The sequence below is a fragment of the Somniosus microcephalus genome, chromosome 13 (genome assembly GCF_052327205.1).
Source record: "Somniosus microcephalus isolate GS21.2 chromosome 13, FLI_Smic_1.0, whole genome shotgun sequence".
NCBI lineage: Eukaryota > Metazoa > Chordata > Chondrichthyes > Squaliformes > Somniosidae > Somniosus > Somniosus microcephalus.
This window is the reverse complement of record NC_140999.1, coordinates 37,598,065-37,622,746: the sequence shown is the minus strand read 5'-3', so window position 1 is coordinate 37,622,746 and position 24,682 is coordinate 37,598,065. Positions and strand designations below refer to the sequence as shown.

The 24,682-nt window shown below is 50.2% G+C and overlaps 1 protein-coding gene across 1 annotated transcript in view; it reads left to right on the top strand.

Annotated features, from left to right (window-relative positions):
• LOC147108234 (dedicator of cytokinesis protein 7-like) overlaps positions 1-24,682 on the top strand; it is a gene marked incomplete at its 5' end in the record, with an annotated part of 242,453 nt that overhangs the window by 134,078 nt on the left and 83,693 nt on the right. Inside the window, 4 exons of the mRNA XM_086005998.1 lie at positions 724-925; positions 12,297-12,434; positions 16,074-16,240; positions 23,736-23,831. Of these exons, the coding sequence (XP_085862124.1) occupies positions 724-925; positions 12,297-12,434; positions 16,074-16,240; positions 23,736-23,831 (603 nt within the window). The remainder of the gene's footprint in view (positions 1-723; positions 926-12,296; positions 12,435-16,073; positions 16,241-23,735; positions 23,832-24,682) is intronic.

The window sequence follows — 24,682 nt, the reverse complement described above, 5'->3', positions numbered from 1 at the left end:
ATGATCCTGGATGAGTCTGTGTTTAAAATATATGCTGAGTGCGAGAGGTTGCAGCCCCTGTTCGATTATTTAAGGGGGCTGCTCCTCAATTTCTGGCTCCACTTCAGTCAGATGCTCCTGGCCTTTGGCCACCCAGTGCGAAATGGGGCACACAAGTCGGAGGACCTTCTTGTGGGTCGGCTCATGGGTCTGGTCAAGGATAGAGGCGGCCCATGGAGGGAGGAGGGTGGGGCCACCATGGCTGCCTGCCCCTCTTCCGCGGTCTTGTCTGCGCCAGGGTGGCCCTGGAGAAGGAGCATGCAGTGCCCGCCGGTATGCTTGAGGCCCTCCACGACCAGTGGGCACCGCAGGGACTGGAGTCACACAAAGGGTACTGGAAATCTGGAACTTTCTCCCCCAAAAAGCTGTTGAGTCTAGGTCAACTGAAAATTTCAAAACTGAGATTGATAAATTTTTGTAATGCAAGGGTATTAAGGGCTTCAGAACCAAGGCGGGTGGATGGAGTGGAACAGTCTGGAGGGTCTAAATGGCCTCTTCCTATGTTCCTCTGAGTGTTTTGTGGACACTAGGAATAATATTATAATTTAGTCTTAAGAGTTTCTCTTTGTTTTGTTCAAAGTTATTAAGGAAAAAGATCTGAGAGGGTAAAGTCTGCTTGCTGACTTGTTCTGTATCTCGATTCTCCTGGTTCCCATTTACATTGTACTCTGTTTACTGCTACAGGACAGGAACCTGGAGCGATTCTTCTCACTGTGTGAAGCCGTGGGTGAACACTATTCTTTAGCCCATCAGACTGAGGCACTGACTCAGGCTGTTTACATGCTCAAGCTGGTTCGGTTGGAGGAGCTGGTCCAGTTCTTGCATGTGGTATTAGACAAACTGCTGCCACTGTTGGTCTTGAGCTCCAGGACGGCAGCAGATGGAGGTACAGTAAACCCTGATATATACTCATTAAATTAACTCCTTCAGTTAAATGTCATTCTGCACAGCTTTCCTCTGCTTTACAGCTCAGTGACATTACTCAATGGGGTGTTCAACTGAATTGTTAGAAAATTCAGTCAAACTATACAAGTAAAAGTTGCCTTCAAACCCTGGCTCCTCCCATTCACAAAACCGCATTTCAGGATACTTTTATCTTCCTCTTTCGTTCTGCCAATTTCTCTCCTCCACCATCCTGCTTTCCCTCCTCTCTCCCTCCCTCCCCTCTCCTGCTCTCCCACTCTACTTTGCTCCCTCCCTTCCCCCTCTTTTCCCCTATGCTCCTTTTCCTCCCTCCTTCACCTCATTCCTCTCCTGCTTCTCCCTTCTCTCCCTCCCTCTCCTCTCCCTTTCCTGAGAGAGTTGACTCATGCCGGGGTGGGTGTGGGGAGAGATCAGTGTAAAAGAAGGGAGGTTGGGGATGGTGCTGGAACAAACTGATTCAGTCTCACCAGACGTTAAACATGTCACACCAGCAGCAGGTACCGGTTAATAAAAACACCGATTTAACAGTGAGCGCGCACCGCAACTAGGGTTGCGAAGGGGTGGAAAGTTTCCAGTAAATTTCCGGAAATTTTCCACGGGAAGTTTAGCTTGGGAATTTTGCCCAAAAAAGCACATGCTAGCATAATATTATTTTTTTTTTTGTATTTCTTTCATTTTTTTTCACAGGTCCTCTCTTAAAATTACTAACAGAGATGGAATCTTAATTATTAAGGAATTTCTTAATCAATATATGTTTATCTTCTTACTTGGCTTGTTTTAATAATTACAAGTTTTGTGTGTGACTGTGAACAAATGTGTCCTGATTGGTTGGATGAGCGATTAGCTCCCTCTATTGGTGATGTAGCGTCGTGCGTGCACAGGTCATGCTTCCATCACATGGAGCATCAGGAAAAATTTACTCACCCTGTTGCAATCATGCTGATCGACCGCAGTTCGACACAGAGACAAATGCCCTTTATTTCTCTGCATAGAACAATGCCACGTTTACCGTCGGATGTGTGGAAGCATTTTACCCCAAGCATTAAAGATGGAAAGACTGTGTACATGTGCAAACACTGTACAAAGTCATATGTAAAGAATGCCACAAAGATGCAGCAGCATTTATCCATATGCAACAACTTCACTTAAAGCTCACAGCAGTCAGCCCAGAGTTCCTCTGCTTCCATTCAAGAAGATGATGGTTCACATTCAGCATCAGGGTCCTTATCATCAGCAACTACTGGCCCACTTGGAAGGTTCTTTAATACAATGGATAACCATAGCCAGAAGAATGCAGATGAGTGCCTTGCTCGAGCTTTATATGCGACAGGCTCACCCCTCATGCTCACAGCCAATGTGTACTGGAAGAGATTTTTCAATGTTATTCACCCTGCATACTGTCCTCCCACCAGACATGCTTTGTCTACTTATTTGCTGGAGGCTGAGTATAACAGAGTCCAAGGAAAGCTCAAAGAAACGATAGCGATGGCAGACTGTGTTGCAGTTATCTCACATGGGTGGTCAAATGTACGAGGGGAGGGCATCATAAACTATATCGTCTCCACTCCTCTCCCAGTGTTCTTAAAGAGCACAGACATGAAGGATAACAGACACACAGGCACATACATTGCTGATGAGCTGAAAGCGGTCATCAACGATCTTGGATCACAAAAGGCCTTTGCAGTAGTTACTGACAATACAGCGAATATGAAGGCTGCTTGGGCTCAAGTGGAGGAGGCCTACCCTCATATTACGTCTATTGGGTGCGCAGCTCATGGGCTCAACCTGCTCTTCAAGGACATCATGGGTTTGAGAACCGTGGAAACACTGTACAAGAGAGCCAAGCAAGTTGTTAAGTACAAAAGGTAAATCATGCTTGACTAATCTACTGGAATTTTTTGAGGCTGTAACCGGTAAAATAGATAAGGGAGAACCAGTAGATGTGGTGTATTTGGACTTTCAGAAGGCTTTTGATAAGGTCCCACATAAGAGATTAGCGTGCAAAATGAAGGCACATGGGATTGGGGGCAAGGTATTTGTTATGTATTGTGTGTTCTATTGTGTGTTCTCCTCCCACCTGTGGTGGCGCTGTCACAGGAGATAAATGGTTGGGTGTTCTCTGTTAAGTTTAGCTCTCTTTGTTCGGAACTTGCCAGAACTTCCTTTCCTTCCAATAAAGCACTTCATGTTTGAATCTCTGAGTTCTGAGTCCTAAATTGTGTCTAGGTAGAAAGGTACCGACACAACAAGTGGCAACGAGGAGCGGATGAATCTGTGTACGTTACGGGTGCAGTGAGTAAACAGAAATTTTAATTTGAAACGTGAGATGGCTACTATATTAGGAAACATCGGTGATTTTGATGAAAATGTGGAGCAATGGAGCGCATATACGGAACGTTTTGACTATTTTGTATTGGCGAATGCGGTGGCAAATGAAAAGGTCGTGCCTACCTTTTTGAGTGTAATCGGGCTGAAGACATTCAATTTACTTCGCAGCCTCGTGCAGCCAGATAAGCCAGGAACTAAAACATATAAGCAACTAGTGGAAATTCTTGGAGCACATTTTTCACCAAAACCTCTGGTTATTGCTGAGAGATTTAGATTTCACAAACGGAATCAAGAGGAGGGGGAATCAGTGACGATGTTTATTGCTGCTTTATAAAGGTTATCAGAACACTGCGAGTTCAAGAAGGTGCTGAAGGACACCATTAGAGACAGACTCGTGTGTGTGTGGTCTGCAAAATGCAGCCACACAGAAGCGCCTTCTTACTGAGGACAACCTTACTCTTGAAAAGGCCATTGAAGTTAGTGTCTCCATGGAGATGGCGGAAAAGCAGGCTCACCAGATGAGTTCAACAGGAAGAGTTCACAAGGTGTCGTCTGAGCCTAAAGGTGCGCGGAACGGCACATGTTACCGTTGTGGGAAAACGGGCCATCACGCTAATGACTGCTGGTGTATGGAGCTGGAATGCCGAAATTGTGGCAAAAAGGGTCACATTGAACGCGCCTGTAGAGGTAAAAAAAGAACAGACAGAGCTGGGAAGCATGGAAGCAAAATGTCTGTATTTGGACAAGAGAGGAAAAAGAGTGTTCATTCAGTGCAGTATGAAGGAACAAGCAAAACAGAGGGGAGCGACACCTCTGAGGAGGAAGAGGTGCACATACTGACGGTTGCAGGTGATTCAAATGGCTACTGGGTGTCACCACTGGTGGAGGGACAATCAGTGCGGATGGAGGTGGACACAGGCGCGGCTGTGTCCCTTGTTTCAGACACTGTCTACAACAAAATGCTAAAGCATCTTACCCTTCAGCCAACAAACATTCTGCTAAAGACATATACCGGCGAACCTGTGGCCATGAGAGGCGTCATTGAGGTGACAGTTAAATTGAATGGACAGACTGCATAACTGCCACTATATGTGGTAAAGGGAAATTACCCATCGCTACTGGGACGTGCGTGGCTAGAGAAAATCACGCTGGACTGGCCTGCAGTCCGCATGATGTCAAAAGGGGAGTCAGGTCTGACTGCAGTGTTAAACAAACATGCAGAACTCTTCAATGGGGAACTTGGGAGCATGAAAAAGATCAGCGTGAGACTGGACATTAAACCTGACAGCAAGCCGAAGTTTCACAAAGCCCGACCTGTACCCTATGCAATTAGGCCAAAAGTTGAGGCTAACTTGGAGGCCTTAGTCGAGAATGGAGTCCTGGAGCCTGTGAGCGTGAGCAAATGGGCCACACCCATTGTTCCTGTCCTGAAAAAGGATGGATCTGTTCGAATCTGCAGGGATTTTCAAGTGACTATTAACCCGGTGCTGTCTACGGAACAGTACCCTCTTCCCCTCATTGATGATCTTTTTACGGGCCTGGCCGGAGGGCAAAAGTTCAGCAAAATAGACTTATGCCAGGCTTATCTACAAATGCATGTCGATGACAAATCAAAGGAGCTTCTAACAATTGTGACACACAAGGGGCTATACAGGTACTGCCGCCTTCCGTTTGGAATTACGTCGGCCCCTGCTCTATTCCAAAGGGCAATGGATCAGATTTTGAGTGGACTGCCAGGAGTCCAGTGCTACCTGGACGACATCCTTGTCACTGGGACAAATGAGGAGGATCATCTTCTGAACTTGGATGCGACACTACAACGACTGAAAGAGTACGGACTCAGAGTTCGTAAAGACAAATCTGAATTCTTTCAGTCTTCAGTTGAGTACCTGGGGCATGTGATTGAAGCTACTGGCCTGCATAAGGCGCCGTCAAAGGTCAAGGCGATCGTGGAGGCCCCAGCACCCCAGAATGTGAGCCAGTTACGTTCATTTCTGGGGCTACTTAACTACTATGGGAAGTTTATTCCAGACTTAGCAACATTGCTGAAGCCGTTACATCAGTTGCTATGTCAAGGCAAAACATGGAAATGGACTGAACTGTGCAATGAAGCTTTCGCTGAAATCGGAGGTCCTGACACACTTCGACCCAAAGCTACCCGTGCAGCTAGCATGCGATGCATCACCATATGGTGTGGGAGCAGTCATATCCCACATCATGCCTTCGGGTGAAGAGAAACCTATCGCCTTCGCATCACGCACCTTGAACAAGGCTGAGAGTAACTATGCGCAGATCGAGCGCGAGACCTTGGGAATCGTTTTTGGAATTCGAAAATTTCATCAGTACCTGTTTGGGAGAAGGTTCACACTCCTGACGGACCACCGTCCATTGACTTCAATCTTTGGGTCCCACACCGGAATTCCGTCTCTCGCTGCAAGCAGGATGCAAAGGTGGGCTTTACTGTTGTCAGGACACACATACGACATCAAATATCGCAAATCAGACTTGCACGGCAACGCAGACGGTCTCTCGAGGCTACCCTTGCCTGTTACTCCCCCAGAGCCTCGTCAGATAGACATCTTCTACTTTAGACAAGTGGAGGGAGCACCTGTCACTGCAGTTCAGGTGCGAAGGTACACCCGCAACGATCCAGTCCTGTCTGAGGTAATGGACGATGTCATTCGAGGGAGAGCTATAGGAGATTCTCCTAGTTTGAAACCTTACGTTTCAAAAAGAAATGAGCTCTCCATCCAGGCAGGTTGTCTTCTTTGGGGACGCCGTGTCATCATTCCGCCACCTCTGAGGGAACCTATACTGCAACAACTTCATACAGGCCACAGTGGGATGGTTCGGATGAAGGAAATGGCAAGAAGCTACTTCTGGTGGCCAGGTCTCGATGGGAATATTGAGGAGAAAGCCAAAACATGTTCCTCATGTCAAAGGGTCCGGAATGTTCCACAGCTGGCAACCCTACACCCCTGGGATTGGCCTGCAGAAGTGTGGCAGCGAGTACATGTGGACTTCGCCGGTCCTTTCGAAAAGAAGATGTTTATGGTGGTTGTAGACGCTTGTAGCAAGTGGCCGGAGGTCGCTGTGATGAGGTTTACCACGGCAGAGAAAACAATTGAGAAACTTGGTGAGATGTTCAGCCGTTATGGCTCACCGGAACAACTCGTAAGTGACAACAGTCCACAATTTGTATCACAGGAGTTTGCAACCTTCCTGCATGTGAATGGTGTCCAACACATCAGGTCTGCGCCCTATCATCCCTCTACTAACGGCCAGGCAGAAAGGTTCGTGCAAACTTTGAAGCACGCCTTGAAGCCATCGCGAGGTCCGGGCTCAATCCACCGACGTCTGAACAGCTTCCTGTTGTCCTACAGGAACGAGCCGCATGCCACAACCAAAACTTCCCCCGCTTCGCTCATGATGAAGAGGCAGTTGCGGATAAGTTTTGACTTACTCAAACTTCCAAGGGCAGAGCAGGTTGTCCATCGTCAACAACAAGCTCAAGTTGAAAAGAGAGAGAAAAGAGCCAAGGAGAGACGGTTTCATCCAGGAGAGCACGTCCTAGCTCGAAACTACAACACTGGACCGAAATGGGTTCCTGCTACGGTGATCGCGCAGACAGGCCCTGTGTCTTACACGGTTGAGACTGCTGAGGACGTCGTCTGGAGAAGACACACAGATCAACTGTTGCTAGGTGCAGAGACAGCCACAGAGGCTCCAATGGCTGGTTGGCCTGAACTGTTTCCGGATGATACCGCAAACCAGCATCCTTTGCCACAGTGCTCTTCTCCAACACAGGAAGTCAAAGAGACTGTTCCACCTGTGCAAACTCCTTACTTTCGACTGACACAGGCACCTTCTCCATCTAGGCCTGTGTCAATGCCTACTACTGTGGAAGCCAGCGATGACCGCCGGTATCCTGTCAGAGAGCGGCGGCCTCCAAGACGCTTGGATCTGTAGGCTTAGTGACTTACCCACAAGACTGGGGCAGAATAAACCCCAGGGTAAAGTCAGGGGTTGAGGCAGTCCACCTCTACCCTAGGTTCGTTGAGTGCATTGAAAGTAACTTACCCGTTGAGGAATAATGTGGGCCTTCCATTTAAGAGGGGAGGAAATGTTATGTATTGTGTGTTCTCCTCCCACCTGTGGTGGCGCTGTCACAGGAGATAAATGGTTGGGTGTTCTCTGTTAAGTTTAGCTCTCTTTGTTCGGAACTTGCCAGAACTTCCTTTCCTTCCAATAAAGCACTTCATGTTTGAATCTCTGAATTCGGAGTCCTAAATTGTGTCTAGGTAGAAAGGTACCGACACAACAGTATTGACTTGGATAGAGAACTGGTTGGCGGACAGAAAGCAAAGAGTTGGAATAAACGAGTCGTTTTCCGAGTGGCAGGCAGTGACTAGTGGGGTACCGCAAGGATCGGTCCTAGGACCCCAGCTGTTCACAATATATATTAATGATCTGGACGAGGGAATTGGATGTAATATCTCCAAATTTGCAGACGACACAAAGCTGGGGGGGAGGGTAAGCTGTGAGGAGGATGTCGTTAAACTCCAGTACGATTTGGACAGGTTGGGTGATTGGGCAGAAACATGGCAAATGCACTATAATATGGATAAATGTGAGGTTATCCACTTTGGTGGCAAAAACAGGAAGGCAGATTATTATTTGAATGGCAATAGATTGAGAGAAGGGGAAGTGGAAAGAGACCTGGGTGTTCTTGTGCACCAGTCGCTGAAGGTAAGCATGCAGGTGCAGCAGGCGGTTAAGAAGGCAAATGGTATGTTGGCCTTCGTAGCAAGAGGGTTCAAGTACAGGAACAAGGATGCCTTGCTACAGTTGTACAGGGCCTTGGTGAGACCGCACCTTGAGTATTGTGTGCAGTTTTGGTCGCCTTACCTGAGGAAGGACGTTTTTGCCATGGAAGGAGTGCAGCGAAGATTCACCAGGCTGATAGCTGGGATGGCAGGAATGACTTATGAGGAGAGATTGTGTCGATTGGGCTTATACTCACTGGAGTTTAGAAGATTGAGAGGGGATCTCATCGAAACCTATAAAATTCTGTCAGGCCTGGACAGACTAGATGCAGGAAGGATGTTTCTGATGGCCGGGGAGTCCAGAACCAGGGGTCATAGTCTAAGGATAAAGGGGTAAGCCATTTAGGACTGAAATGAGGAGGAATTTCTTCACCCAGAGAGTGGTGAACCTGTGGAATTCTCTGCCACAGATGGCGGTGGAGGCCAGTTCATTAAATATATTCAAGAAAGAGTTGGATATATTTCTTAAGGCTAAAGGGATCAAGGGATATGGGGAGAAGGCAGGGACAGGGTACTGAATTTGAATGATCAGCCATGATCTCATTGAATGGCGGAGCAGGCTCGAAGGGCCGAATGGCCTACTCCTGCTCCTATCTTCTATGTTTCTGTGTTTCTATGTCAGGGGAAAACAAGTAGTTGCAGCAACCTACAACTCCAAGCAAACGACAGAGAACAAGAACACCACACTGAAGCTGCCCTGCAACACTAGATGGGGTGGCTTTGTCATAATGTACAACAGCCGTCTGGTGGGTAAGGAGTCGCTGCAAGAAATGGCAATATCCCAGTCTGGGGATATGGAAACCACCATCAAGAAAATACTGCTGGATGATGTGTTTTGGGAGAGAGTGGTTAGCAGCCTTAAACTACTCTCACCAGTAGCATCTGCAATTGCTCAGATTGAAGGAGATGACACTGTCTTGTCGGATGTTCTCAGGCTTTTTGCTGATTTAAAAGAACAAATCAGCAGTGCCCTACCCACATCCCTGCTGCTCAAAGCAGAGGAGAAGGCAATTGTTCAATTCATACAGACGCGTCAAGAATTTTGTGTCAAGCCGATTCATGCTGCAGCATACATGCTGGACCCAAAGCATGTTGGGAGACTAATACTTTCTGGAGAACAGATCAACAGCGCTTAGTGTGATTTCTACCCTCTCACACCATCTCAATCTGGACATGGGCAAAGTTCTGGGAAATTTGGCAAAGTCCTCTATCAAGCAAGGTCTTTGGAATGGGGACGGGATATGGGAATCATGCAAGCATATCAGTGCACATACCTGGTGGAAGGGGCTTTGTGTATCTGAGGCCCTGTCACCTATTGCATCGGTGATACTCCAAATCCCACCTTCATCAGTGGCCTCTGAACGAAACTGGTCACTTTTTGGGAATACGCATACAAAGGTGCGCAACAGGCTGACTAACAAGAGAGTGGAGAAACTGGTGGCTATCCGGGCAAACCTACAACTTATTGAGCCAGATACAGAAGTGTCCACCACACAGCTAGACACTGACACAGAGGAGGAAATGGACACGTCAGAGCCAGAGTCAGAGAATCAGGAGGAGCAATGATGAGTAGAAGACTCAAAGGGACAAAATAAGGACAAATTACAGGCTAAATAAGCTGACGCTCTTTTTATTTTATTTTAAATGGGTCTTTTTTGTGGGGGTTCAATAAAGTTCAAAATTATAACCTAAATAAAGTTTTGAAAGCCTGTTTTTATTTGTATGGAACAGTATGTCTATTTTGATGACAAAGATAATATAAGATCAGAGACGAAAACCATCAGTGTGCAAAAAAACTCAACATTCCCATGGAAAGTTTCCTCTTTTTAAAAATTCCCAGAATTTTGCAACCCTAACCGCAACACTTAGGAGGTGGGTGATCCATTGATTTATCAAATGCTTCTCAGTTAATGAACTTAATCCAGACAAATATTAGCCACTGTGAAGAGTCTGAAGCCCATTGGTTCGGGGGCCTGACATTAACTCCGAGCCAGAGCTCAGTAATGAGGATGTTCTGGAGCTGGAGTGGTGTTGTAGGAATTAACCAATTCCTACGAATAACGGAGATCGACACAAGAGAACAACTAAACAGGTCTTTACTCAACGGAGATGCCACGAGGACTGCCTGGGCAGCCCCGTGGTTTGCGATGTGACGTCATCGCGTTTGCCCACGTTTTCCCGCGCTCTTAAAGGGGCCATGCCCCGTACATGCAAACTCTGTATACAAAACCCAGTAATGTCTAACACAATGGTACAGGTTTAGGCTGGTGTTAGAACCTCGTTAAAGAGAATTATATACAGTTAGCCAGAGTCATTCAGTGGTTCTGCCACAGTGTGAGTGCTCAGTGCCCTCTGGTGGAATGCCTGTCAACTCTGTCTTTACGTTTCATTCCCCCAGCTGGATGAGACTTCAGAAATATTAAAAAAGCAGAAACTGAAAATACATCAGAACACAAGAAAACTCAGAACCGAGAAAACGCCACTCCCCCATCATGGCATCTAATTGTATCTGGAATATCCTCAATGTGTTTGTTTCTAGCACACTGAGTGGTAAATTATTCCAAATATTTTCACTCTTTGAGTAAAGGCGCTCATCCTAATATACTTTTCTTAGGATTTACTTTTCATTATTTAAGATTTCTGGCCCTGATTCTACTTTCATATGAACATGAGACAACAATGGACAGGAAAAGAGCAGCTGGTCCATCAAGCCTGGTCCATACTGTCATAGTACTATTAATGTGCATCCTGTCCCCACAGGCCAACCACTCCTGAGCGAGACAACAAAAAGACAAAAAATCCTAGGCCAATTTAGGGAAGAAACACTCTGGGAAATTCATCTCAGCGCACCCCTCCCCCCACCGAAGGTAATCAAGCAATAAATTCCAGGGGACCACAGTGACTCGGAAACACATCCCATATGAACGTAAGAATTAGGAGCAAGAGTAGGCCATACGGCCCCTCGGGCCTGCTCCGGCTTTCAGTAAGATCGTGGCTGATCTTCTACCTGAACTCCACTTTCCTGCCCGATTCCCATATCTCTTGATTCCCCTAGAGTCCAAAACTCCATCTATAAGAACACAAGAATTACCCAATACCCCACCTACATTTTCTATGATGTGATGCCAGTTGTATTTAGGAACTTGTCCCGCTCCCTTTTGAGTGTTTGCAGCAAATCTGCACTCACTGCTCAAGCTGCTAACTTACTCCATAGGTTGCTGGCTCTCTGTGACTTCCTGACTTAATTTCAAAGTAATATTTTGGGTTTCCCTTATCTATCCCATTTAATATTTTATATAGCTTGATAAGGTCCCCTCTTAACCTCTCTAGACTTTGCAGCTTAAAATTCTCTCATCTTTCCTCAAAGCTTATCCCCTTTAAGATGAATTTCAGTATTTAAAGTAATATCAGAAACATATTTAAATCAGTGAAAAGTATATATAAAACTTAAATTAGAAAAAATGTGAGTTGTGTGTTGGGTTGGGTGAGTTGGGTGTTATGCTGGGTTGGGTGGGTACCAGTGTTGGGTGCTGTGCTGGGTGAGTTGGGTGCTATTCTAGATAAGTTGGATGCCCGGGTTGGGTGCTGTGCTGGGTTGGGTGGGTACCAGTGTTGGGTGCTGTGCTGGGTGAGTTGGGTGCTATTCTAGATAAGTTGGATGCCCGGGTTGGGTGCTGTGCTGGGTTGGGTGGGTACCAGTGTTGGGTGCTGTGCTGGGTGAGTTGGGTGCTATTCTAGATAAGTTGGATGCCCGGGTTGGGTGCTGTGCTGGGTTGGGTGGGTACCAGTGTTGGGTGCTGTGCTGGGTGAGTTGGGTGCTATGCTAGATAAGTTGGATGCCAGGGTTGGCTGAGTTGGGCACTGGGCTAGGTGTAACTTGTCATAAATCTCATCATCGAGAAACACCCAAGAAATAACACTAGACGGCCAGCTGGTGGCGCCGTCCAAGGAGTATAAATACTCGGGCGTTGGCCCCAGCTTGCCAGGGACATTTTGTAAAGACAAGGGAGCTAGTGGATACAACTAGACTTCCATGTTCTGAAATAAGTTGATTAAAGCCTTGCTTTATGCTCAAACCAAGTGCTTAGTGAGTTTTATTACGTCATAACTGATGCTTTAATACTGCAGCAATAATCTAACTACCCACATTGTTGTTATTTTTGTTTCTTTTACTCACAGCTCAAGTCAGCAAGGATATCTTTGAAGTGCTGATTGTAATTGTGGATCGGCTGCATAATAGTGAGGAGATGAAGAAAGACTCACTGGGACGAAGCCATTCTCTGGCTTCGTATGTTCACTACGTGTTCAGTGTGCCAGGTACCGGTGCAGCCATCAACAAACTCTCCCAGTAAATAGTCAGTTGGCAGGGCAGTCAGTTAAGTATAACTAAATATTTATTAACAACATGGTGAATTAAAGTGAATCAGTCTTGCTGAATAATCATTGTGCAACTGCTTCATGCATTGGTCCTGGAGCAAGGGGCTGAAAACACTTCCTAAGTTAACTCAGGTTATTTAATATCTTCAAAATGTTTAACAATTAAAACAAAGCATTTTACATAAAACTCATTAAATCCTCTTGGCTATCCGAGGGCTTGTGTCCTATTGAAAAGCTTGTGTCCTGTTGGAGGGAGCGTGTCCTGTTGGAGGGAGCGTGTCCTATTGGAGGGAGCGTGTCCTATTGGAGGGAACAGGTCCTATTGGAGGGAGCGTCTCCTATTGGAGGGAGCGTGTCCTGTTGGAGGGAACAGGTCCTGTTGGAGGGAACAGGTCCTATTGGAGGGAGCGTGTCCTATTGGAGGGAACAGGTCCTGTTGGAGGGAACAGGTCCTATTGGAGGGAGCGTGTCCTATTGGAGGGAGCGTGTCCTGTTGGAGGGAACCGGTCCTGTTGGAGGGAACAGGTCCTGTTGGAGAGAGCGTGTCCTATGGGAGGGAACAGGTCCCGTTGGAGGGGACGGGTCCTGTTGGAGGGGACGGGTCCTATTGGAAGGAGTGTGTCCTATTGGAGGGAACAGGTCCTGTTGGAGGGAGCGTGTCCTATTGGAGGGAGCGTGTCCTATTGGAGGGGGCGTGTCCTATTGGAGGGAACAGGTCCTATTGGAGGGAGCGTGTCCTATTGGAGGGGGCGTGTCCTGTTGGAGGGGACGGGTCCTGTTGGAGGGAACGGGTCCTGTTGGAGGGGGCGTTTCCTATTGGAGGGAACGGGTCCTGTTGGAGGGGGCGTGTCCTATTGGAGGGGGCGTGTCCTATTGGAGGGGGCGTGTCCTATTGGAGGGAACAGGTCCTTTTGGAGGGAACAGGTCCTGTTGGAGGGAACAGGTCCTGTTGGAGGGAACAGGTCCTTTTGGAGGGAACAGGTCCTATATGAGGGAACAGGTCCTATATGAGGGAACAGATCCTGTTGGAGGGAGCGTGTCCTTTTGGAGGGAGCGTGTCCTTTTGGAGGGAACAGGTCCTGTTGGAGGGAACAGGTCCTGTTGGAGGAAGCGTGTCCTGTTGGAGGGAACAGGTCCTCTTGAAGGGGACATGTCCAATCGGAGGAAACAGGTCCTGTTGGAGGGACTGTGTCCTATTGGAGGGAACAGGTCCTATTGGAGGGAGCGTGTCCTTTTGGAGGGAACAGGTCCTATTGGATGGAACAGGTCCTATTGGAGGAAACAGGTCCTGTTGGAGGGACTGTGTCCTATTGGAGGGAACAGGCCCATTTAGAGGGAGCGTGTCCTATTGGAGGGAACAGGTCCTGTTGGAGGGAGTGTGTCCTATTGGAGGGAGCATGTCCTGTTGGAGGGAGCGTGTCCTATTGGAGGGAGCATGTCCTGTTGGAGGGAACAGGTCCTATTGGAGGGAGCAGGTCCTGTTGGAGGGAGCGTGTCCTATTGGAGGGAACAGGTCCTTTTGGAGGGAACAGGTCCTATATGAGGGAACAGGTCCTGTTGGAGGGAGCGTGTCCTTTTGGAGGGAGCAGGTCCTGTTGGAGGGAACAGGTCCTGTTGGAGGGAACAGGTCCTGTTGGAGGGAACAGGTCCTGTTGGAAGGAACAGGTCCTATTGGAGGGAACAGGTCCTGTTGGAGGAAGCATGTCCTGTTGGAGGGAACAGGTCCTCTTGAAGGGGACATGTCCTATCGGAGGAAACAGGTCCTGTTGGAGGGACTGTGTCCTATTGGAGGGAACAGGTCCTATTGGAGGGAGCGTGTCCTCTTGGAGGGAACAGGTCCTGTTGGAGGGAAAGGGTCCTATTGGAGGGAACAGGTCCTGTTGGAGGGAACAGGTCCTATTGGAGGGAGCGTGTCCTATTGGAGGGAACAGGTCCTGTTGGAGGGAGTGTGTCCTATTGGAGGGAGCATGTCCTGTTGGAGGGAACAGGTCCTGTTGGAGGGAGTGTGTCCTATTGGAGGGAGCATGTCCTGTTGGAGGGAACAGGTCCTGTTGGAGGGAACGGGTCCTGTTGGAGGGAACGGGTCCTGTTGGAGGGGACGGGTCCTGTTGGAGGGAACGGGTCCTGTTGGAGGGAGCGTGTCCTATTCAAGGGAACAGGTCCTATTGAAGGAGACGTGTCCGATCGGAGGGAACAGGTCCTGTTGGCGGGAGCATGTCCTATTGGAGGGAACAGGACCTATTGGAGGGTACATGTCCTGTTGGAGGGAACAGGTCCTATTGGAGGGAACAGGTCCTGTTGGAGGGAACAGGTCCTGTTGGAGGGAGCAGGTCCTATTGGAGGGAGCGTGTCCTGTTGGAGGGAGCGTGTCCTATTGGAGGGAGCGTGTCCTATTGGAGGGAGCGTGTCCTGTTGGAGGTGACGGGTCATGTTGGAGGGGACGGGTCCTGTTGGAGGGAACAGGTCCTATTGGAGGGAGTGTGTCCTTCTGGAGGGAACAGGTCCTGTTGGAGGGAACGGGTCCTATTGGAGGGAACAGGTCCTATTGGAGGGAACAGGTCCTGTTGGAGGGAACAGGTCCTGTTGGAGGGAACAGGTCCTATTGGAGGGAGCGTGTCCTATTGGAGGAAACCGGACCTGTTGGAGGGAGTGTGTCCTATTGGAGGGAGCATGTCCTGTTGGAGGGAGCATGTCCTGTTGGAGGGAACAGGTCCTGTTGGAGGGAGCGTGTCCTATTGGAGGGAGCATGTCCTATTGGAGGGAACAGGTCCTGTTGGAGGGAACAGGTCCTGTTGGAGGGGACGTGTCCTATTGGAGGGAGCGTGTCCTATCGGAGGGAACAGGACCCGTTGGAGGGGACCTGTCCCGCTGAAGCGAAAACACAGAACCATTTTTCCAATAATATCACAAAGTATTCATCCTTCACTGGGAGTCAGCCTAGGCCTGGCCAAATCCAAATTCCTCCAGTTTCTTGTATCACCTGATCGATGCTGTCTGACTTCCGTCATCTTCTCTCCTACACTTTTCAACCTTGCTGTGTCCTGCAGTGTGGCCCTTGACCCATCACCTGGGTTTGTCACGTAGAAACAGGAGGAGGCCATTCAACCCCTCGAGCTTGTTCCATCATTCAATTAGATCATGGCTAATCTGTATCTTAACTCCATCTACCCGCCGTGGTTCCGTAACCCTTTCCTTTGCCTAACTAAAATCTTTCAATCTCAGTTATTTTAAACTGACAACTTTTGGGGGGAGAGAATGCCAAAATTCCACTGTCCTTTGTGTGGAAAAAGTGCTTCCTGACTGATTAAAATGGCAATCCCTTTGGATGGTTCCAGGCTGGTGCAGTTCAGCCCAGTGAGAGTAGGTATAGTGTTTCGCTTTTAGTTACTTTAACCTGATTCTGGGGAAGTCCATCATGGAATCGGGATGTGAAACTGAATTACTGGTGAAATATAACTCCTGCAGGAAGTGACGAGATGACTGCGTTGAAAGTGAAGCCAATTATTTTCTTGCTGACATTCACCACGGCCTCAATTCCAGTTTGTGTTGGTGTACTATGTCCATTTGATTTATTTTTAGTTTTCCAGGAAACCAGAGCCACAGAGTCTGAGAAATCCGCCACACTCAAGCCAGAGGCTGCCACTGCATTGCACAAGATGCGCCCGCTCAGCAGCAGTGACCCTGAGATCCAACCATCAAAGCCCAGAGTGCCAGCTGAGGGAGGCGGCAGTCCAAAACACTCAAAGGTCAGCTCAACACTCACACATTCAGCAGATGGATTTTACAAGTAGCAAACAAAACATTAAACGCCGCTTTTACTTTTACATTACATTTTTATTCCTTGCTGAAATTTAAATGAATTAAGGCCTCGGTCCTTTGAGTAGCCTCAGGCACTGAGATCACCATAGCGACATAACAACAACAACAACTTGCATTTATATAGCGCCTTTAATGTAGTAAAACATCCCAAGATGCTTCACAGGAGCGTTATCAGACAAAATCAGCTGTATAAGGATATACTAGGACAGGCGACCAAAAGCTTGGTCAACGAGGTAGGTTTTAAGGACGTCTTAAAGGAGAAGAGAGAGGCGGAGAGGTTTTTTTTGGGGGGGGGGCGGGAATTACAGAGCTTGGGGCCTAGGCAGCTGAAGGCATGGCCGCCAATGGTGGAGTGAAGGAAACCAGGGATGTACAAGAGGTCAGAATGTAAGAGTATACAGGACCAGAAAAGACCATTGCTTTCCATCCACTGGTCCCAAATCCCATATCATACTCTGGCTGGGATTATCTGTGTGTGCGAGCTCTTGATTTCCTGCCCAATCCCTCTAATAGGCAGAATATTGTGAACTGGTAAGTGTAGATGTGGAAAATCCTGGTCTCTATCTCTGATACCCCTCAACCACTTCTTTTTGCGAAAAAGCCATCAACTCCCTCTTGAAGTTGCTAACACTGTCCACCTCTACTGACTCCCTGTTCTGCTAAAGTGGCAGAATGCGCTGTTGCAGTGCCATGTTGCAAGTTACGACCGAGTTCTGTTACCTTGGTTGCCCCGGAAGGGTGAACTTCTTCCAGTACTGACTGGCTGCTCACGGGTTTCTGTGAGGTGGCATTTGATCGTCACGGCCATCTCTTCTGTTGAGGCCAAAAAAGCGGGAACTTTCTTTGCCAGATTATAGACAGTAACACTTCAACAAAAGAGTCTTTAAACTTGTGGACTCAGTGCCCTAACAGAGCGCCAGCCTCTGATATGACATTAAACCGCATTGTTCCAGATGCAAAATGGTTGTCTTGCCCAGTAGGTGAGAGTGAAGGGACTGGACACTCCAACCAGTGAGACTGAAGGGACTGGGCACTCCAACCAGTGAGAGTGAAGGGCCTGAGCACTCCAACCAGTGAGAGTGAAGGGCCTGGGCACTCCAACCAGTGAGAGTGAAGGGACTGGACACTCCAACCAGTGAGAGTGAAGGGACTGGACACTCCAACCAGTGAGAGTGAAGGGCCTGAGCACTCCAACCAGTGAGAGTGAAGGGCCTGGGCACTCCAACCAGTGAGAGTGAAGGGCCTGAGCACTCCAACCAGTGAGAGTGAAGGGCCTGAGCACTCCAACCAGTGAGAGTGAAGGGACTGGACACTCCAACCGGTGAGAGTGAAGGGCCTGGGCACTCCAACCAGTGAGAGTGAAGGGACTGGACACTCCAACCAGTGAGAGTGAAGGGACTGGACACTCCAACCAGTGAGAGTGAAGGGCCTGAGCACTCCAACCAGTGAGAGTGAAGGGCCTGAGCACTCCAACCAGTGAGAGTGAAGGGCCTGGGCACTCCGACCAGTGAGAGTGAAGGGACTGGACACTCCAACCAGTGAGAGTGAAGGGCCTGGGCACTCCGACCAGTGAGAGTGAAGGGACTGGACACTCCAACCAGTGAGAGTGAAGGGCCTGAGCACTCCAACCAGTGAGAGTGAAGGGCCTGAGCACTCCAACCAGTGAGAGTGAAGGGACTGAGCACTCCAACCGGTGAGAGTGAAGGGCCTGGACACTCCAACCGGTGAGAGTGAAGGGCCTCGGCACTCCAACCAGTGAGAGTGAAGGGCCTCGGCACTCCAACCAGTGAGAGTGAAGGGCCTGAGCACTCCAACCAGTGAGAGTGAAGGGCCTGAGCACTCCAACCAGTGAGAGTGAAGGGCCTGGGCACTCCAACCAATGAGAGTGAAGGGCCTGAGCACTCCAACCAGTGAGAGTGAAGGGCCTGAGCACTCCAACCAGTGAGAGTGAAGGGCCTGAGCACTCCAAGCAGTGAGAGTGAAGGGCCTGGACACTCCAACCAATGAGAGTGAAGGGACTGGACACTCCAACCAGTGAGAGTGAAGGGCCTGAGCACTCCAAGCAGTGAGAGTGAAGGGCCTGGACACTCCAACCAATGAGAGTGAAGGGACTGGACACTCCAACCAATGAGAGTGAAGGGACTGGGCACTCCAACCAGTGAGAGTGAAGGGACGGGGCACTCCAACCAGTGAGAGTGAAGGGCCTGAGCACTCCAACCAGTGAGAGTGAAGGGCCTGAGCACTCCAACCAGTGAGAGTGAAGGGCCTGAGCACTCCAACCAGTGAGAGTGAAGGGCCTGAGCACTCCAACCAGTGAGAGTGAAGGGCCTGAGCACTCCAACCAGTGAGAGTGAAGGGCCTGAGCACTCCAACCTGTGAGAGTGAAGGGCCTGAGCACTCCAACCAGTAAGAGTGAAGGGCCTGGGCACCCCAACCGGTGAGAGTGAAGGGCCTGGGCACTCCAACCGGTGAGAGTGAAGGGCCTGGGCACTCCGACCAGTGAGAGTGAAGGGCCTGGGCACTCCGACCAGTGAGAGTGAAGGGACTGGGCACTCCGACCAGTGAGAGTGAAGGGCCTGAGCACTCCGACCAGTGAGAGTGAAGGGCCTGAGCACTCCGACCAGTGAGAGTGAAGGGACTGGGCACTCCGACCAGTGAGAGTGAAGGGCCTGAGCACTCCAACCAGTGAGAGTGAAGGGCCTGGGCACTCCAACCAGTGAGAGTGAAGGGCCTGGACACTCCAACCGGTGAGAGTGAAGGGCCTCGGCACTCCAACCAGTGAGAGTGAAGGGCCTGGGCACTCCAACCAGTGAGAGTGAAGGGCCTGGGCACTCCAACCAGTGAGAGTGAAGGGACTGAGCACTCCAACCGGTGAGAGTGAAGGGCCTGGACACTCCAACCGGTGAGAGTGAAGGGCCTCGGCACTCCAACCAGTGAGAGTGAAGGGCCTCGGCACTCCAACCAGTGAGAGTGAAGGGCCTGAGCACTCCAACCAGTGAGAGTGAAGGGCCTGAGCACTCCAACCAGTGAGAGTGAAGGGCCTGGGCACTCCAACCAATGAGAGTGCAGGGCCTGAGCACTCCAACCAGTGAGAGTGAAGGGCCTGAGCACTCCAACCAGTGAGAGTGAAGGGCCTGAGCACTCCAAGCAGTGAGAGTGAAGGGCCTGGACACTCCAACCAATGAGAGTGAAGGGACTGGACACTCCAACCAATGAGAGTGAAGGGACTGGGCACTCCAACCAATGAGAGTGAAGGGACTGGGCACTCCAACCAGTGAGAGTGAAGGGCCTGAGCACTCCAAGCAGTGAGAGTGAAGGGCCTGGACACTCCAACCAATGAGAGTGAAGGGACTGGACACTCCAACCAATGAGAGTGAAGGGACTGGGCACTCCAACCAGTGAGAGTGAAGGGACGGGGCACTCCAACCAGTGAGAGTGAAGGGCCTGAGCACTCCAACCAGTGAGAGTGAAGGGCCTGAGCACTCCAACCAGTGAGAGTGAAGGGCCTGAGCACTCCAACCAGTGAGAGTGAAGGGCCTGAGCACTCCAACCAGTGAGAGTGAAGGGCCTGAGCACTCCAACCAGTGAGAGTGAAGGGCCTGGGCACTCCAACCAGTGAGAGTGAAGGGACTGGACACTCCAACCAGTGAGAGTGAAGGGACTGGACACTCCAACCAGTGAGAGTGAAGGGCCTGAGCACTCCAACCAGTGAGAGTGAAGGGCCTGGGCACTCCAACCAGTGAGAGTGAAGGGCCTGAGCACTCCAACCAGTGAGAGTGAAGGGCCTGAGCACTCCAACCAGTGAGAGTGAAGGGACTGGACACTCCAACCGGTGAGAGTGAAGGGCCTGGGCACTCCAACCAGTGAGAGTGAAGGGACTGGACACTCCAACCAGTGAGAGTGAAGGGACTGGACACTCCAACCAGTGAGAGTGAAGGGCCTGAGCACTCCAACCAGTGAGAGTGAAGGGCCTGAGCACTCCAACCAGTGAGAGTGAAGGGCCTGGGCACTCCGACCAGTGAGAGTGAAGGGACTGGACACTCCAACCAGTGAGAGTGAAGGGCCTGGGCACTCCGACCAGTGAGAGTGAAGGGACTGGACACTCCAACCAGTGAGAGTGAAGGGCCTGAGCACTCCAACCAGTGAGAGTGAAGGGCCTGAGCACTCCAACCAGTGAGAGTGAAGGGACTGAGCACTCCAACCGGTGAGAGTGAAGGGCCTGGACACTCCAAGCGGTGAGAGTGAAGGGCCTCGGCACTCCAACCAGTGAGAGTGAAGGGCCTCGGCACTCCAACCAGTGAGAGTGAAGGGCCTGAGCACTCCAACCAGTGAGAGTGAAGGGCCTGAGCACTCCAACCAGTGAGAGTGAAGGGCCTGGGCACTCCAACCAATGAGAGTGAAGGGCCTGAGCACTCCAACCAGTGAGAGTGAAGGGCCTGAGCACTCCAACCAGTGAGAGTGAAGGGCCTGAGCACTCCAAGCAGTGAGAGTGAAGGGCCTGGACACTCCAACCAATGAGAGTGAAGGGACTGGACACTCCAACCAGTGAGAGTGAAGGGCCTGAGCACTCCAAGCAGTGAGAGTGAAGGGCCTGGACACTCCAACCAATGAGAGTGAAGGGACTGGACACTCCAACCAATGAGAGTGAAGGGACTGGGCACTCCAACCAGTGAGAGTGAAGGGACGGGGCACTCCAACCAGTGAGAGTGAAGGGCCTGAGCACTCCAACCAGTGAGAGTGAAGGGCCTGAGCACTCCAACCAGTGAGAGTGAAGGGCCTGAGCACTCCAACCAGTGAGAGTGAAGGGCCTGAGCACTCCAACCAGTGAGAGTGAAGGGCCTGAGCACTCCAACCAGTGAGAGTGAAGGGCCTGAGCACTCCAACCTGTGAGAGTGAAGGGCCTGAGCACTCCAACCAGTAAGAGTGAAGGGCCTGGGCACCCCAACCGGTGAGAGTGAAGGGCCTGGGCACTCCAACCGGTGAGAGTGAAGGGCCTGGGCACTCCGACCAGTGAGAGTGAAGGGCCTGGGCACTCCGACCAGTGAGAGTGAAGGGACTGGGCACTCCGACCAGTGAGAGTGAAGGGCCTGAGCACTCCGACCAGTGAGAGTGAAGGGCCTGAGCACTCCGACCAGTGAGAGTGAAGGGACTGGGCACTCCGACCAGTGAGAGTGAAGGGCCTGAGCACTCCAACCAGTGAGAGTGAAGGGCCTGGGCACTCCAACCAGTGAGAGTGAAGGGCCTGGACACTCCAACCGGTGAGAGTGAAGGGCCTCGGCACTCCAACCAGTGAGAGTGAAGGGCCTGGGCACTCCAACCGGTGAGAGTGAAGGGCCTGGACACTCCAACCGGTGAGAGTGAAGGGCCTCGGCACTCCAACCAGTGAGAGTGAAGGGCCTCGGCACTCCAACCAGTGAGAGTGAAGGGCCTGAGCACTCCAACCAGTGAGAGTGAAGGGCCTGAGCACTCCAACCAGTGAGAGTGAAGGGCCTGGGCACTCCAACCAATGAGAGTGAAGGGCCTGAGCACTCCAACCAGTGAGAGTGAAGGGCCTGAGCACTCCAACCAGTGAGAGTGAAGGGCCTGAGCACTCCAAGCAGTGAGAGTGAAGGGCCTGGACACTCCAACCAATGAGAGTGAAGGGACTGGACACTCCAACCAATGAGAGTGAAGGGACTGGGCACTCCAACCAATGAGAGTGAAGGGACTGGGCACTCCAACCAGTGAGAGTGAAGGGCCTGAGCACTCCAAGCAGTGAGAGTGAAGGGCCTGGACACTCCAACCAATGAGAGTGAAGGGACTGGACACTCCAACCAATGAGAGTGAAGGGACGGGGCACTCCAACCAGTGAGAGTGAAGGGCCTGAGCACTCCAACCAGTGAGAGTGAAGGGCCTGAGCACTCCAACCAGTGAGAGTGAAGGGCCTGAGCACTCCAACCAGTGAGAGTGAAGGGCCTGAGCACTCCAACCAGTGAGAGTGAAGGGCCTGAGCACTCCAACCAGTGAGAGTGAAGGGCCTGAGCACTCCAACCTGTGAGAGTGAAGGGCCTGAGCACTCCAACCAGTAAGAGTGAAGGGCCTGGGCACCCCAACCGGTGAGAGTGAAGGGCCTGGGCACTCCAACCGGTGAGAGTGAAGGGCCTGGCCACTCCGACCAGTGAGAGTGAAGGGCCTGGGCACTCCAACCAGTGAGAGTGAAGGGACTGAGCACTCCAACCGGTGAGAGTGAAGGGCCTGGGCACTCCAACCGGTGAGAGTGAAGGGCCTGGGCACTCCAACCAGTGAGAGTGCAGGGCCTGGGCACTCCAACCAGTGAGAGTGAAGGGACTGAGCACTCCAACCAGTGAGAGTGAAGGGACTGAGCACTCCAACCAATGAGAGTGATGGGACTGGGCACTCCAACCAATGAGAGTGAAGGGACTGGACACTCCAACTGGTGTGAGTGAAGGGACTGGGCACTCCAACCAATGAGAGTGAAGGGACTGGGCACTCCAACCAGTGAGAGTGAAGGGCCTGGGCACTCCAACCAATGAGAGTGATGGGACTGGGCACTCCAACCTGTGAGAGTGAAGGGCCTGAGCACTCCAACCAATGAGAGTGAAGTTTAAATACTTTCTAATCTCATCAAAACCCTATGGGATAATAGATTGCATTTTGGAGTCTGGGACAGTGGCGGAAATCAATGAGGGAGTCATCACCAGCTGCTGTCACATACCATCTTGCGGCCATCTTTACAGCATTGGACAAAGCCTTTGACTGAGTTCCTGCCCCTTGGTTGCAGGTGGTTCATGGTCTGGGACTGATCTCCCTCCCCCATCTCACAGGGAGAAGAGCAGGCATAGAACCTCTGCATCCGATCCAGCAGTGAGTCAGCCTCTCCTGCCAGATGTTTCCGTGTAACACGGAAAAGCTCCTGGCCACACCCAACAGAGGATGGAGCGGTCAGGAGACTCTGGGTACTGTCAGATTGAGAATGACATTAGCAGAAGATTAGAATCTGTCTACGTGCCCCCTCCGCCACCCCCCCCCCCCCCCCAAACACCCACAAAGAACGACACAGGGCATTGGGGTGGGGGGAATAGAGGACAAATGCATTTAACACACAAATCAAAGTTAAAAGACAGGATTGCTGATTAATGGGGTGAGTGATTGTGTGGATTAATTTACGACTAATGTTACATACACTTCAGTATAACACTGTGCAGATCTGGTACCAACTCAAACACGGATCGGCAACCTCTGGCTGACACCCCCAGTGCAACTTAGAATATCCAGCTGTGTGTGTGTGTCTCCTTCTGTTTTACTTTCTCTGTCTCTCTCTCTCCCCCCCCCCCCCCCTTTCTCAGCTCTGTACTTCTCAATCACTCTCTCTCTCACACACACTCTGTCTGTTTCATTTTTCAACGATTGATTTTCCTGCAGCTATTCCACGAGGAGCTGGCCTATCACATTGTGTTCACCAGTGGACAAATGAGAGATCAAGTGTACAAGCATCTGTGGTTCTTCGCTGAGCTCTTGGTGAGTTGTTGCCTTATTAACTCGGAGACCACTGACCCCACAGGAGAATTTCACTTGTTTGATCCTCGGCTAAAATGCTTTAACTTACTTGAGAAGGTTAATTTGCAACTGTTTCTGTCTATGTGTACCTGGGTGAAAGAAGTGATTTTCAAGGCATGGACTTCTAGAATCATACAGCACAGAAGGAGGCCATTCGGCCCACCGTGGCCTGTGCCGGCTCTTTGGTAGAGCTATCCAATTAATCACACTCCCCTGCTCTTTCCCCTTAACCCTGCAATTTTTTTCCTTTTTAATATATCTATCCAATTCCCTTTTTAAAAGTTACTATTGAATCTGCTTCCACTACCCTATCAGGTCATGCATTCCAAATCACAACTCGCTGAGTGGAAAAAAATCCTCATCGCTCCCCTGGCTTTTTTGGCAATTATCTTAAATCTGTCTCCTCTGGTTACTGACCCTTCTGCCAGTAGGAACAGTTTCTCCCTATCTACCCTATCAAAACCCTTCAGAATTTTGAGCACCTTTATTAAATAATCTCCCTTAACCTTCTTTGCTCTTTGAATTTTAATGATCTCAGGACCATTTCATGGTTAACAGTGTTGTTTCAAGGTATCCACATAGCATTTCACATGCGGCAATGGAGATGTTTATGGATATCAGTGACGTTTCATGGTTATCAGTGGTGCTGTCTCACAGGTACTAGTGACACCCTTCACAGGTGTCAGTGACATTTCATGAGTGTTGATGGTTGTGTTTCCTGGGTATCGACACTGTTCCACAGGTATTGAGAACATTTCACAGGGATCCCTGGTGATGTTTCACAGCTGTTGGCACTGTTTTCTGAGTCTTGG